The 15,928-nt window shown below is 25.4% G+C and overlaps 3 protein-coding genes across 3 annotated transcripts; 2 read left to right on the plus strand and 1 right to left on the minus strand.

The window, feature by feature from the left end:
• The first annotated feature begins 1,301 nt into the window (after positions 1–1,301).
• On the plus strand, positions 1,302–2,524 carry LOC145832976 (uncharacterized). The gene is made up of 2 exons (XM_082940180.1): positions 1,302–1,777; positions 1,996–2,524. Exons 1-2 carry the CDS (start codon positions 1,302–1,304, stop codon positions 2,522–2,524), a joined length of 1,005 nt encoding a protein of 334 aa, XP_082796306.1.
• A 4,953-nt stretch (positions 2,525–7,477) lies between these two features.
• LOC145832977 (dual specificity protein kinase CLK1-like) lies at positions 7,478–11,594 on the plus strand. Its single transcript, XM_082940181.1, has 5 exons — positions 7,478–7,926; positions 8,122–8,272; positions 8,462–8,650; positions 10,658–10,709; positions 11,440–11,594. Exons 1-5 carry the CDS (start codon positions 7,478–7,480, stop codon positions 11,592–11,594), a joined length of 996 nt encoding a protein of 331 aa, XP_082796307.1.
• A 2,171-nt stretch (positions 11,595–13,765) lies between these two features.
• Positions 13,766–14,455, minus strand: LOC145832978 (dual specificity protein kinase CLK4-like). Its single transcript, XM_082940182.1, has 2 exons — positions 14,339–14,455; positions 13,766–14,155 (listed from the first exon to the last, which is right to left on the minus strand). The coding sequence occupies exons 1-2, from the start codon at positions 14,453–14,455 to the stop codon at positions 13,766–13,768; spliced, it is 507 nt and encodes a 168-aa protein (XP_082796308.1).
• Positions 14,456–15,928: the final 1,473 nt, after the last annotated feature.

The following is a 15,928-nucleotide window of genomic DNA, read 5'->3' on the forward strand; positions in this document are numbered from 1 at the left end:
TGTAGTTGATGAAACTTATTATAAAAACTTATTGATTAGTGTAATGCTTATTTATAAATTAATGCTTAACTCTAGAATTAAAGAGAACATTTAGTTGCAATAAGTATGAGAATTAACACTTATACAAACACCAATGTTTAGCTTAACTTTACAAACTATATTAATACGTATCAAAACACTAACAATACTGTTAAGCGAAGTAAAAAATCTTTAATAAACTGTTAAAGAACAAATTACATTAATTAACTCTATAAAAAAGTGATACAAACAAGCTAAAGTACTTTTTTATCTGAAAACTAGACAGAACTGTAAATATGAAAATTTATGCAAATTTTTGAGCAACAAAATTCAATGAAAATGAACAAGTAAGTTTTATTTTTGAAATTTTATTTAATTTTTTTTTAAACCTTGTTTTTCTCAAAAATAAACTTTACCATCATGTCGAGCACCAAATTCTGCTTAAAAAAACACCAAACACTTTACAAAAAAGATGAAAAATAAGCATAATAGAGCTAAAAAACTTCAAAGCTTTGAATTTAGACTATTTTGTAGCTTTGAGTATCTTTCAAACTTGCATGATATGAGTTAGAAACAATTAGCAGGTGTTAGTACTCGAACTATGTTCATAGCCAATACCTCTGCTATGTTTTTAATTTCAGCTTTGAATATTTGTTATATTTGTAATTTTTCATTAACTGCTTAAAAAATCGTTATAAGTAAATTTAAATGTTTCAATTCAAACTTTAATTTAATATTATAACCATAAATTTGAGATTAATAGTTTAGTTGGTGTAACTTACTATACAAACTTATTGATTAGTTTATTTATTTTTAAAGAGTGCTTCACTCTTATTTTTATGAGTTCATTAGTATTAAACACCTTAATAAAGACGTTGAGGCTTAGCTTAACTTTACAAACTATGTTTAACACATAACAAATAACTAATGGATATATTAGATTAAAAAAACTGTTAAAGAACAAATTATATCAATATACTCACACAAACTAAAGTAGCTTTTATCTAAAATCAATCCAATAACATTAGATGAGTTTATAAAACAAACTAAATTTTAATAACAAAACGTTAAAAAGAACTTTTATAAAATAGCAATTACAATTTAACAGCTAAATTAAACTTTAAATATTTTTAAGCTGCTTCAGACTTTTTAATTAGTAAAATGATGTCTTTATAATATTACCTAACTTTTTTTAATTAATAAGATCCTTTTATTTTGAAAAATAAGTAACTAACAAAAAAAAACATGTACACAGCAATACTACTATTTAAAATACAATTATAATGTCCAATTCAAGTCCAGTGAACTCACTGAAAAAATTGAAAGACATACTTACTGTCGTTGGAAACTTGCATGGAAATGGTTTTACGTACGAAGTTCTCAAGGAAATCGGCAGGGGAGCCTACGGTGTCGTCTATGAATGCCGGGACGTTTCAACGAACCGGAACGTTGCTATTAAAGCCGTCGAACACAAGTATGGAAATAATGAGCGGGAAGCTTTCGACAGTCTGCACGACGCTGATGGGAAGTGTAACCACTTAGTCGAGGTTCTCAATGGTTTTACTAATCACACTTTGGCTTGCCTGGTGTACCCGGTTTACGGCCCCAATCTGAGCAAGGCAATGGAGATTAATAAACATCCGTTTAAAGCGCAAGAGGTTAGAATAATGGCGAAACAGCTGATTGAAGCGGTGAACTTTCTTCATAAAAACGGAATGTTGCATTGCGATATTAACCAAGAAAATATTTTATTAAACAGGTTAATAGGACATAAAGACTTTACTTAATTATAATTTTTACTAATTAGGTGCATTTTTTACTGATCTTTATGATGTTTGTTTAAAACAACTTATAGCCGAGTTAAATGACTTTTTTTTCTTTTTTTTAACAATTTATTATACTAAAAATTTATATATATAATAATAAATTTTAAAATAATATCTAAAGTGTAACATTAAAAAAACTTTTACTAAACAGTTTCTACTACGACCAGACTAAAATGTTTTCTTACTTTATGCCCGATATCAAACTCTGCGACCTTGGTTCTGTACGTTGGGAAAGAGATTTCAACTATGACGTCATAACAACACTTCAGTACCGCGCTCCTGACGTCATAATGGGCCATAAAATTGGGTATCCATGTGACGTTTGGTCGATCGGCTGCACTTTATACGAACTCTTCATAGGAGAAGTTCTCTTCGATGCATCGACGGTTCAGGAACTGCTCCGGATGATCCATTTTATGATAGAGAATTTTACTGGCGATGAAGTTGAAACGATAAACAGAAAACTCTCTGAAGACGGTGAAATTGTTGATGTTTTGAATGAGCAAGAGTTGGGACCCATAAAGGGCAAAACCTTGCTTTACGAATCAAAGAAGATGCGTTCTTACACTAATAACCAAAATAGAGTTAAGTTATTGTGGAAACTAATAAATAGGATGATTGACCGAAATCCAGTATCAAGAGTTAAACTGAAAAACTTAAATGAAGAAGAAGAAAATTAAATGGTATTTTTTCTGTGTGACCGTAATATCAACAAAAGAAACTTAACTTTTTGTGTTTGTTTTATGGACTACTTTTTTTTTTACTTTGTTGCACTTATTTTGACTTTAACTCAGTAGCTTTTTGTTTTCGTTACTGAGATGGAAAACCTTGTGTTATTTATAAAATAAAAAAAGTGGTTTTGTACGACTTGAAAACAAACTTTAGAAAGTTTATGTTTTTATCCTGCTTTTATATTTTTGTTTTCAGTAGTTTAACCCTTATAGACAAAATTTGGTAATTAAATTTGCTCGATTTGTAAAAATGTGTAGCCTACATTTATAAATCGTGTTCTTTAGATATTAAACGTAAATTTTTAACTTCTTAAAAATTGATAAATAATTTTATATAGGACCTCAAAACAAAACAAAGCTACAAAACAGTGGAATTAAATTATAAATAAATTTTGTTTAAACCGTTTTCCGGAGTTTAATGAAGTAAGACAAAAATTATTTTAAATATTAGTATTTTAAAGTATGTCGCATCATAACTTTTTTGAAGGTCTTTTTGTTTTTAAATGTGCATTTATGGCAACTTCTAAAATTACTTGTAGACCATAAGTTGCAAACTTGTTTTTCCTAGACGCTAAAATGTAAATGTTTTTCATAACTTCGAACAAGAAATAAAAACAGACAATTATCTGATATAAATTTAAAAAAGAGATATAGTATTAGAGCTAACGTTTAAAAAAAGTAAAATTCAGTAGTACACTGGTGAGTTAAAAATAGAAACATATGCTATATATAATATAAAGTATATATATAAACATATTAACATATTTTTAACGGTCTATATTTCTTTTACTCCTTGGTTTCAGACGAGCGGTCGTTTATCAAAACAAAGTTATACAAACAAAGTTAAAAAAAAACAAGTTAGTGAAGAATAAAATAAATTGGCAATTGGTGTTTTTATAGCTAAAAAAACTAATTAGAGCTTTTGTTTTACTTTGTACAATTTTTGTATACGTTCTACAAACAAACAAAATGTTTCAAGAATAACATTTATATCTTAAACACTACACTCTAAATTGCTGGGGACATATGGCACTAACTAAGTCTAATTAATAAACATTGAAAAAGGACCGTTCGAAGCCCTTTGTTCATCAGAAGGTGTTATACTGTAGGTTGATCCGGGAAACTTGGTCAGTGTCGAATAGTTGGCACTATGGATTTCAGGATTTTGATTAGTTGTAGAACTGGTAGATACTGGAACATACTGGTAAATGGATTGAAAACCTTTCTCACTGTTTTTCTTCGGCTCTGAATGCATGACAGGTGTTTGTTTTTCAATCAAGTACAAAAGCTGTAGAAATAATCATCGTTATAAAATAATTAAAAAAAATGTTCTTACAATTGTTATAATTCTTTATTATGTTTTTTATCTTCTCATCACCACAGTATATACTCAATGTACCGCTTAAAAAAACCAGACATTAAAAAGTATACAGTAATATCTTTGAATAATTTACAACCTTAAAACAGTTTTAAAAAGTATGGCGTGGTTATCAAGAAAAACAAAACTACTTATTGAGATTTAATACAAAATAGTACTGTAGAACAAATTAAAAATATCTGAATTAATATTTGAATATTGACTACTTATTTAACAAATGTCTTTCAGAAAAAATTATAAAGCTGTGTTACTTAGATTTGTTTTGTATATGTTACGTTAATACTAAATTTGGAAAAAAAAATTTTATTTACTTTATATCCAAGCTTCATTTAATAATATATTTAATAATTTTCATTACACTTACAGTTAAACAAATAAATTATACGTAAATTTTATCTTAAAAACTATAATAATTAAGATGTCAGTATTTTCAGTATTGTAATAATAAACACCTTTATTTAAATTGAGTATTTTATTTTTGATTTATGCTAGTATTTATGTCTACTGGTGATATCTACAGCTTTTAACTGTCTTACAACTGATTACATAATACAATTCAAAATAACTTAATCATTGATTAAAAATACAACTTAGCAGTATATTTTTTATTTAAAAGACCATTAATACCATTAATGTAATTCTGTTATTACTTTTCTAAACTTAACTTAAAAACTTTAAAGATGCTCATAAATATTAGAAAATAAAACTAAATTTTTCATTAAATTATTAAAACCACCGCTGATAAAGAAACTAAAGTTTTAGCTAAACTTAAACTAAACCAGAAAATATTCTTAACATTTAAACTAGTTTGTAATTTTTTTTAAATTTAAACCGAACTTATGCCTTTAAAACTTAGTTCTGTTTCGTAAAGCAGCAATGGAACCAGTTTATAATTAGAAATCTTTTACGTACAACGATTAATTACAATTTAATAACCTCTACAACAACATGTTTAAACAATTTTATTTCAAAGTTAAAAATTACGTAAAGTGTGTAATGAATTAAAACTCAAAAACGGAAGCAATTTACACACAGGCAAAAAGATAATAAGTTGAAATTTTTGTAAACAGAAAACAGTTTTTATCTTGCTCCTACTGCGTTAGCTGTTTTTTTAATTAATAAAAACCAGTCTAACCATAAACGCTTCTTTGAGTTGAAGTTTGCCGACTTCAAGGTAGTATATATAATTTATTGTTAGTCAAAGTTAATATAACTTTGAAAAATTTTTGTATTAGAAAAAAAAATACTGTTAGTCTGTGATAATTTTTTTAGCTTATTTTTTGATTTAATCTTGATTAAAAAAATTAAAAATAAATATTTTAGTACAAAAATGAATTGAATTAATTAAATGATAATAGAATGTATGGAAAAAACATGCCTGTATTTTTTTTTGGTGAAAATACTGAATACAGCGAATTTATAAATTAAAGTTGTTTGTATAATCGGTTTTTTAATACTATTGCTTAATGTGCCTACAATGTTGTACTTACTTTATCACTTGTGTTTAGCTGGGGATTTTCATATAAATAAATAAAATAATTGGTATAAATTATTCTTTTTAAATTAAAATAATTCGTTTAAACCCTAACTAAAGGTTATTAAATTTTAGACTTTGTTTATATCAAGTTATAACATAACTTGTTTTATATTCTTTTTTTTGTTAATTTAAACTTTATTTAACAATATATTATGAAGTTATGTAAATATTTTATGCATCACTTATTCTATGAGTAGTAATCATCGCTATTAAAAACTAATAAATTTTAAATTTCTTCAAACGATTATTTTGGACATCATTAGTTATTATTGTTGGCAGAAAACCTAGTTAATTATATTAACAATTAATATTACTTAGTTTAAACTACGAAAAGTTTTGTTAGTTTAAAGTTTTAGTGAAAATGAATAGGAATTTTTTTGTAATACTATTATTATATTTACTTTTATAGTACTTTTATAGTTATTACGGATCTTACAGATATTGTGAACTATAATTTAAGTTTAATGTATAAGTTAATAATAACTACAAGTTGAAACACATCATAAAATGCAAAACTGTTGTCTTTTATTACTTCTGTAAAGACAATAGCTTAATTTTTATATGTTAAATACATAACTACTTTTATGCAAATATATCTAATCCAAGTAATACAGTATAATTTTATATTTTTTTTTTTACTTTTTACTAACACAATAAATTTTTATTCGTTTTCTCATTTGTTATAGACATACTACTCGTTTTTAACAAAAATTAAACAACCAATTTATTCTAAATATTTAAACAAATTTCTTAGTTATACAATCATTGTATAATTATGATATAGATAGGAAGAACAAAAGTTTTATTCTTCAACCATATTTGAACAAACTTAAAAATAATTGCATTACCTTATATTGCTTAGTTCAAATTAAATTATTTATTCACTACATGATAAAATGGCAAAAGAATTAAAATTAATTTGAAAATTTTTAAACTACTCTGTCAATTATACTTTTTTAGGATTTTCTAAAGTTAACCAAACTTTTTTTAAATGAATAAAACTAACTAAGTATTTGTTTTTTTTAAAAGTTTTATGATAAATCAAGCTGTGCGTATTAAATACTAATAGCGTAACCAATTAAACATTTTACTACTACATACTTTGACATTAACACTCGTAAAAATGTTGTGTTTAGTTTTTATTACAGTGTTTTCTTAGGTTTCATTGACAATTATTTTTTTAACAAAATTTGAAATTCCTTTTTAACTCTTGTTATTAAACATAATTATCTTTTTTTTTCTGTTTAATGACTACTATAAATTTGTCTACAAAAATACATAATGCTATTGTAAAAAGAAACATTATCTAGCTTCATTTTGTAATTGATTTGAAAACTTTTTTACTTTCAAGTACGGCTTTTGTAATTAACAAGTTTTGAAAAGAAAAAAGTGATTAAATCAAAGGCTTTAAACGCTTTCAGGAAACATATTTAAAAAAAAAATTAAAAACGACTATTGTATATCAGTATATTTCTATATTTTATGCCAACAAATTATATGAGAAAAAAGTTTTAGAGGCTAATGAATGTTAAGTGTGGAACAAATTTATTTGTAGCATTATCTAAGGAAGCTTGAAAATGTATCTGCAGTTGTATCTTGTAAGCAACTAAATGCCAAAGTATGTTAACAAGCATGTCAAAAAAAAAAAAACATTTTAAGACAGCCTATTGTTTTAATTTTATTACTTTCGTTAGTCAAAAACAAATTTTTAGCATAAAATCTGTAATATAACTTAATTGAAATACTTTTTAGTACTACGTATAACTGTTATACACAGCAATGCTACAACACTTCGTTATTTTATAACAAGTAAATTAAATTCTAATAAGTTGCAGTAATTATGGAATTTTTTATTACCAACAGTTATTAATTTTCACTACTAAACATTGGCTATATTATAACTTAAAACTTTTCAAAAATACTTATTAGCTTGTATGAAGTGGGTGTAACATAATAATAAAAAATTAGAACTTTACATAAAAAAAAGATGTCTAAATCAAGTCAAGTAAATAAAAACAATTTAATTGGAAACTATCTGGGATCCCAATACAATGTTCTCAGCAAACTTGGAAAGGGAACTTTTGGAACTGTATATAAGTGCCTTAATATCACAACAAATCAATACATTGCTATCAAGGCAATGAATCCAAAACATGCAAAAGACGAGTTGGATGCTTTAAAGAGTCTGAAAGACGCTGATGGAAAGTGTAACTACTTGATTGAATTACTTGAATGGTTTAAGGAAGACAGTTTAGCTTTCCTCGTTTACCAAGTCTACGGACCTAATACAGAAGTAGCAATAAGAATGCATAATCAACCGTTTAAATTGCAAGATGTACAAATCATGGCTAAACAGCTGATTGAAGCAACTAATTTTCTTCACAAAAATAAAATGTTGCATACCGATATCAAGACAGCAAATAGTTTACTAAACAGGTTAATTGTTTTATGCAGTTTTTTTACTATTAAAATTACCTTTGTATAACACAGATAACAACTTATTTTTTTTTTGCAATTATACGTCTTACTAAAAAATATTTCTTTTTCTTTTATACATTATACAGTTATTTATTAATAATTAAATATTATTAATTAAAAGATATGTGACTAATTTATGTTTTTATTAAACAGATATTACTACGAAAAGTCGAAAAATGATTTTTACATGAAGCCTGACATCATATTGTGCGACCTTGGCTCTGTTTACTTTGAGGAAGAATTCGACTATGACGTCATAACAACATTTCAGTACCACGCTCCTGACGTCATAATGGATCACAAGGTTGTTTGAGTATATTACTAAGTAAGTAAACCACTTTATTTTAATAGGGAAATAATTATAACTAAATATCTTTAACAGAGTAAACCATTATCTTAAAAAGAATTATAATTTTAAAAACAAAGTACTTGTATATTTTGCCTTGTAATTAAACTATACTTTACACACTTAACATAAATTTTATTTCAACAGATCGGGTATCCATGCGACGTTTGGTCGATCGGTTGCACTTTGTTCGAAATTTTCACAGGAGAAACGCTTTTCAAGGTGGATACTGTTCAGGAACTTTTCAGGATGATCCACTTGATGATTGATCCTTTTACTGAACAAGAAGTTCAAAGGATTAACTTGAAATTGACCGAAGATGATAAAAAGAAGAGGGTTAGTCTGTTGTCAAAGGACGAGAAAATGTAGATTTTTTGAAAGAGCCAGAGTTTGTATACATAAAAGGCGAAGTTAAGAAAATGGAGTCTTATTTTGATAAGAACAACAGTGGAGAAAAGAAATTGTTGGAATTGATTTCGCATGCTAAATACGGATCCAGTAACAAGAATAAAACTGTAAGACATTGTCTAAACAATTGTTAATTAATTAATCTATTTTAGATATTAAATATGGTAAAATAGTAGAATGTTTAGAATTTTTATTAGTTTAAAAACTACTTTAAAAAAAAACTAACTTGTATGTTTTATTTTTCAATATCATAACAGTACGATTTATTTTCAATTAAACATCTTATAATTTTTTAATTTATACTTAGATATAAAACATTTAAGTGATAATAATAAGTACAATTTAGTGAGTTGAAGTATTTTGCGGTAAACTTCAAATTGTCAACTAATAAACCAGGTGTTTAGTTGTAACAAGTTATGACTTTCGATATAAGTCATGATTTTTGCTGATATTGTAATAAAGTCCAAGTTTTTAAAAATTCTAAATTTGTTTTATTTCATTTCTATCTTGTAACATTTTGTTGATCATAAAAGTTTTAAAATAATCATTTTAATAAAATTGTTGCTTCAGCAATTTCATTAATAAATTAATAAATTTTGTAATAGAAATACTATCTGTTGTTTAAAGCTTGTAAGCAATTTATTTCATTGCAAAAACATTTTGTTGTTTATACATTTGATTTGCTAATACAAGATTAATACTTTAAAATACTAACCTTCTAAAGTTTATACTTTCCTTATTTTAATTTTATATTTTTTTTTTCACAGTTCCAAACACTTCATCGAAATTACAATAAATCTTCCATAGAAAGTAGTTTTTAGAGTTTAATTACACTTATAAATAATTACAACTATTACTTTTTTTTTACTTTATTCTCAGTAAAATCTATCAATAACTTTGGGTATAATGAAACACTCTTTTCAAAGATGCTGTGAAAAAGTGACTAATTACGCAAAATGTACCCTGGACAAAAGTTACCTGTTCTTGTTTAAGAAATAATTAAAAATGTCACCATGAAAAGCAAAAAGTATTTTCTATATAAAAAACTATTTGTATTATAAGTTTTAGCATATACAAATACAACCAACACTATGTAACTAACGCTATAATGTACTATCTTTACTACTGTATATAAAAATATTCATAATAGTAAAACGGTTGACTTACTTTTTACTGATCATAGACTTAAGATTTTCTAAATATATTTCCTATTGTTATAAGTATCTAAAATATACATATTTTTTGGAAGCGATTTTTTAATTTATAACCTGTCTATTTTCAAAGCTACTTTATAAACTTCAATCAATAATAAATATTACAACTTTAATCATTTTTACAACTTAGCTTAAGTTTTTATAAAATTCAAAATATATACTTAATAAACAGATTATTCTACCTTTAATTACGTATTAAAGTTGTATAAAGTATGTAAGAATACCCTTTTGCTTTACAATTAAGAATAACTTTTTAATCTAAAAGAGTTAATATTATTTCAATGATTTCTAACTATATAAGAAGTTAGTTTTGATAGCTCTATCTACATATATTGAATGATAATAAAGACTAATATTCTTTTGCTAATACATTTATTAATTTAACTGCTGATAACAGCAAACAGACCGAAAATCAGCTACTTCAACACCCGTACTTAACCCTAAATTATTAAATTAACTTTAATAAAAACATAAATTTATTGTGGTTTATAGTCTTAGAAGGATTTTAAAATTTTAAGTTTGAATCAACTCAAAAACTAACGCTGTCGAATGCTATATAAACAAAGTTTTAATGCTAATCTATCAAAACCATCTTTAACTATCTGTTTGTTTTCCAATTATTTTTTAACTCTATAGTGTACACAATTTCGTTAAACAAAACTGTAAATAAAAAATGAAAACAAATTTTATTTTAAAAACCATTTATCCGTTTTAAATACAGTGTCACAGCCAGTTGACGAAGTTGATCTACTTGCCCAGGAGACTTGGTGAGAGTTGGTAAAGGAGAATTGTCTTGTTTGACTTGAAAAATCACTAAAATTGACGTCACAATGCTGCAAAGTCACCTAGAGTTTAAGGTTAGCCAACATTAGCTTGTAAACTCAAAAAAATATTAAAATAAAGTATATTTCGTCAAACTTTCATAAGTTAAGAGAAAATTTTAAGTTCATTAACTTTATCAAACAATAAGTTTTATATATAGTAATTGTAAACTAAGCTAACTAGTTGAAAACTGAAATAAGATTTGTTTTTGTCCGAGGAGTCTCTGGAATTTTAAGCGCAACGAGGTCAGGAAACAATTTAATGTTGGTAACCATGTTAAATTTATCAATGGAAAGCATATGGTTCATACAGGTAACAATAAACGCTAATGTAAACTTTCAGCGATTATTATTATGTACTTGTTCAGCTAAAGTTTTAGATAATGTTCAAGCTAATATGGATTTTACCTCGTTATAGTTTTAAGTTAATTATATAAGTAGCTTCAAAGTTATATTTTTATAAAATTATTTTGAACTTTTGTTATACTTTTCTGTGTTTTAGAATTAGTGAATGTTGTTATTATAATAACTTAAACTTTTTAATCAACTTTACGGTTACTGTGTATATAAAAATAGTAGTAAAAAAATACAATACGTTTTTTTCGTACTATGAATAATAAATACAAATATTTTTTTTATCTTAAAGCTGAAACACATATACTTATTATATTTATTTAAACAGGTCTAGTATTGACAGTTAAACCGAATAATGTTGTCATCATAGCACACCTGACACTAGGAAAGCTGGAAGTCTTGCCTCGAGACCTGCACCTATTCGATGGGAGGTTTCAAATACAGCAACTGTTAGAATGTTGTCTAATGCAAAGTGATGCATGATTGAATAAAAAAAAATCAATTATAAAAATATGTTGTAGTGCGAAGTAGATATAAACAAGTCTAGCGAAAATTAAATGTTATATTGATTGTTTGTATTGACAATCAGTTGTTAAAATTTTAATTTTATCATCAATTAATTTTCAATTTTTAAGTGACAAAATAAGTCTTTACCACTTTGTTTACAAAATGTCTAGAAATCAGCACTATTGACTTTAAATGATTAGGCCTTTCTTGAAATAACATTGAGAAAAACTACATATAAATTAAAATGAAATAACATCAAGTATATTTGTGAAGACTTTAAACTTATTTATAAAGGGCTGCCAACCTCTACCGTAGATTTTTGAAAAACTTTTATGTAGTTATAAAATAATTTCAAGTATAAAACAATCGAAAGTTACTTTATTTAATATAGCAATTTACTTTATTTTTAAGTATTTTTAATAATTTAAGTAAACTTAGCAGGGTTATATTTTTCTGGGCAGTTATATTACCTCTATTATGTACAGTTTGGTTTGACAGGTGCTAAAGCAGAATGCGTGTTTTAAATACAAGTGTTTTGTATCTTACATGAATTATTGAACTAAGTAATTTGTACTGAAAACAATAGTATAAAGCTTGTTTAAAAGTTAAACAAGTACAGCTGGTTTTCGCTTAAGTACGTATTTAATACGTAACTAATTACAAGTAATTTTGAATACAGACCTTAACGTTAACTCTACCAATATGATGTTAGAAATTTGCAGTTTTTTATGTTTGCTTTTTTTGAAATAGAATATCTTAAATAAAAATTCTTTAGAGCAAGTCTTCTACTTTATTGGGTGTTGTGAATATAAAACTAGTGCACTGCTGAGGTTTAAAACTTTTGTACGCTAGCTATTACATTATACATATAATTTATATTTTTGTTGAAGAGTATTAATAAATTGTCTAATATTGTTTCATTACGTAAATTAAGAGAAAACATTTAAGAATTGATGTTAATGAAAAATACGCAAGAAATAAACAATTTAACAGCGGTCATAAAGTTTTCGGAAAAATTTATTACGGCACAGAATCTGAAGTAATACGAGATAGATTTTGTATTACTTCTTTCAGATTATAAAACATTACTAAACTTAGTTCAAAATATTTATTATTATATGATAATATATCATAAAGAACTTATTATTTATTTTTGAGTGAATAATAAAACATGTTAGCAAAAGGTGTTTTATTAACTGATAAGCTTTAAAAGCTAACAATACAATGAACCTTTTCATATTAAAAGCAAATAAAAAAATAAATGATAACTATTGAAAAGTATATTTTTTAATATGTTTCTGACTAATATGACATTATACTAATTCAATAATGCTGTGAATTCGGACTGTTGACGTGTTTTGAACTAAACTCTTTTGAAAACCTTTATGTGAGTTGACGTTTGTTTATCAGGTTCACAAATAGTATGTATCGGGTATGATGATGCAATTTCTTATAATTAAAGTTTTGACATTTATTCTCGTAATATAAACAAACTACTGAGTTAATTTTTTTAGTTTGTTATAGAGTTGTTTTTTATTAAAGATAGTTTATTGAAATAGATTAACAATATTATAATGCTACTAGCTGTTAAAAACTATTTATTTATAAAATAAGTTTAACTTTATTTTTAACATTCTGTTAAGTTAACAATATTTTTATAAAAAGATTTTTTTAATAGACAATTTATGTTTCAATCCTTTTTGACAAGTATCATAAAAAGGAAATAACTAGGATACTTTTTTTTAAATATGATTTTATACTGTTTGTCAGTTCAGACCCTTCAATTAATTTTTGAATAACTTGAACTTTATTACAATATCAGCAAAAGTTATGACTTTTTTAAAAGTCTTAATTAGTTACTACAAACCATCTGTTTTATTAGTTAAAAAATTGAAGTTTACCGTAAAATATTACAACTAACTTTATTGTTCTTATTATTATTATGTCAAGGTTTTATATATAAGTAAATGATAAAAATTTTAGGAATTCAAAGTGCAAAAGAAATAGTGGTGTTAAGATATTGAAAAAAAAAATGCAAATGAATTACTATTTTTATTGAGGTTATTTTTGAAGTAATAAAAAATTTAAACATTCTACTTTTTTAACAGCTTTAAAAATTTAGATCAGATAAAATAACTAATAATTATTTAAATAAGTTCTTCCAGTTTCACTCTTGTTACTGGATCCGGATTTAGCATGCGAACAATCAATTCAAACAAATCCTTTTCTCCAGCGTCGTTCTTATCAAAATAAGACTCCATCTTCTTAACTTCGCCTTTTATGTATACAAACTCTGGCTCTTTCAAAAAATCTACATTTTTCTCATCCTTTGACAGCTTTTGCACAACGGTCTTCTTTTTATCACCTTCGGACAATTTCAAGTTTATCCTCTTAATTTCATGTTGAGTAAATGGACCAATCATCAAGTGGATCATCCTGAAAAGTTCCTGAACAGTATCCACCTTGAAAAGCGTTTCTCCTGTGAAAAGTTCGAACAAAGTGCAGCCGATCGACCAAACATCGAATGGATACCCGATCTGTTTAAATAAAACTAATGTTAAATTTATAAGTTTAATTACAAGGCAAAACATACAAGTACTTGGTTTATAAGAATATACTTCTTTTGAAGATAATGGCTTACTCTTTTAAAGATATTTACTTATACTAAGTTGCTTGTTTAAGTAAAGTAGTTTACTTACTGAGTAATCTACTTAAACAACCTTGTGGCCCATTATGACGTCAGGAGCGCGGTACTGAAGTGTTGTTATGACGTCAAAGTTGAATTCTTCCTCCCAGTACACAGAGCCAAGGTCGCACAATTTGATGTCAGGCTTCATGTAAAAATCATTTTTCCACTGGTGGTAGTAATACCTGTTTAACAAAAATGTAAATAAACTACATATTATTTAATCATTAACATTTGAATATTAATAAATATCTGTATAGTTTAAAATAGAATAACAAATATTTCTTTAGTAAGACGTATAATGGCATTGAAATTTAAGTTAAATTACAAACGATATTAATTAAAACTGCTTAAAGCACGTTTTTTAATAAAATTATACTGTTCATTATAAATATAAAGTTTAATTTAGACCTTAAGTTAAACGAACTATGAGTTACCCCATAATTGAGTATCACAAAATATACTTGAAATTTAAGTTAAATGACAAACGATATTAATTAAAACTGCTTAAAGCACGTTTTTTAATAAAAATATATTATTCATTAAAAATATAAAGTTTCATTTAGACCTCAAGTTAAACGAACTATGAGTTACCCCATAACCGAGTATCACAAAATATACTTGAAATTTAAATTAAATTACAAACGATATTAATTAAAACTGCTTAAAGCACGTTTTTTAATAAAAATATACTATTCGTTATAAATATAAAGTTTCATTTAGACCTCAAATTAAACGAACTATGAGTTACCCCATAATCGAGTATCACAAAATATACTTGAAATTTAAGTTAAACTACAAACGATATTAATTAAAACTGCTTAAAGCACGTTTTTTAATAAAATTATACTGTTCATTATAAATATAAAGTTTAATTTAGACCTAAAGTTAAACGAACTATGAGTTACCCCATAATCGAGTATCAGAAAATATACTTGAAATTTGAGTTAAATTACAAACGATATTAATTAAAACTGCTTAAAGCACGTTTTTTAATAAAATTATACTGTTCATTATAAATATAAAGTTTAATTTAGACCTTAAGTTAAACGAACTATGAGTTACCCCATAATCGAGTATCACAAAATATACTTGAAATTTAAGTTAAATTACAAACGAGATTAATTAAAACTGCTTAAAGCACGTTTTTTAATAAAATTATACTGTTCATTATAAATATAAAGTTTCATTTAGACCTCAAGTTAAACGAACTATGAGTTACCCCATAATTGAGTTTCACAAAATATACTTGAAACTTAAGTTAAATGACAAACGATATTAATTAAAACTGCTTAAAGCACGTTTTTTAATAAAATTATACTGTTCATTATAAATATAAAGTTTAATTTAGACCTTAAGTTAAACGAACTATGAGTTACCCCATAATCGAGTATCACAAAATATACTTGAAATTTAAGTTAAATTACAAACGAGATTAATTAAAACTGCTTAAAGCACGTTTTTTAATAAAATTATACTGTTCATTATAAATATAAAGTTTCATTTAGACCTCAAGTTAAACGAACTATGAGTTACCCCATAATTGAGTTTCACAAAATATACTTGAAACTTAAGTTAAATGACAAACGATGTTAATTAAAACTGCTTAAAGCACGTTTTTTAA

Source organism: Thalia democratica, chromosome 4, assembly GCF_965202585.1.
Source record: "Thalia democratica chromosome 4, ktThaDemo2.hap1.1, whole genome shotgun sequence".
Classification (NCBI taxonomy): domain Eukaryota; kingdom Metazoa; phylum Chordata; class Thaliacea; order Salpida; family Salpidae; genus Thalia; species Thalia democratica.

What these genes read in the sequence shown, in the direction of transcription:
- LOC145832976 (XM_082940180.1), top strand. Translation starts at nt 1,302, where the DNA reads ATGTCCAATTCAAGTCCAGTGAACTCACTGAAAAAATTGAAAGACATA. An exon ending in GAAAATATTTTATTAAACAG is followed by an intron (nt 1,778 to 1,995) that starts GTTAATAGGACA and finishes TTTACTAAACAG; the next exon opens with TTTCTACTACGACCAGACTA.
- LOC145832977 (XM_082940181.1), top strand. Translation starts at nt 7,478, where the DNA reads ATGTCTAAATCAAGTCAAGTAAATAAAAACAATTTAATTGGAAACTAT. An exon ending in ACGTCATAATGGATCACAAG is followed by an intron (nt 8,273 to 8,461) that starts GTTGTTTGAGTA and finishes TTATTTCAACAG; the next exon opens with ATCGGGTATCCATGCGACGT. An exon ending in AAGATGATAAAAAGAAGAGG is followed by an intron (nt 8,651 to 10,657) that starts GTTAGTCTGTTG and finishes TTTTAAATACAG; the next exon opens with TGTCACAGCCAGTTGACGAA.
- LOC145832978 (XM_082940182.1), bottom strand. Translation starts at nt 14,455, where the DNA reads ATGAAGCCTGACATCAAATTGTGCGACCTTGGCTCTGTGTACTGGGAG. An exon ending in ACGTCATAATGGGCCACAAG is followed by an intron (nt 14,156 to 14,338) that starts GTTGTTTAAGTA and finishes TTATTTAAACAG; the next exon opens with ATCGGGTATCCATTCGATGT.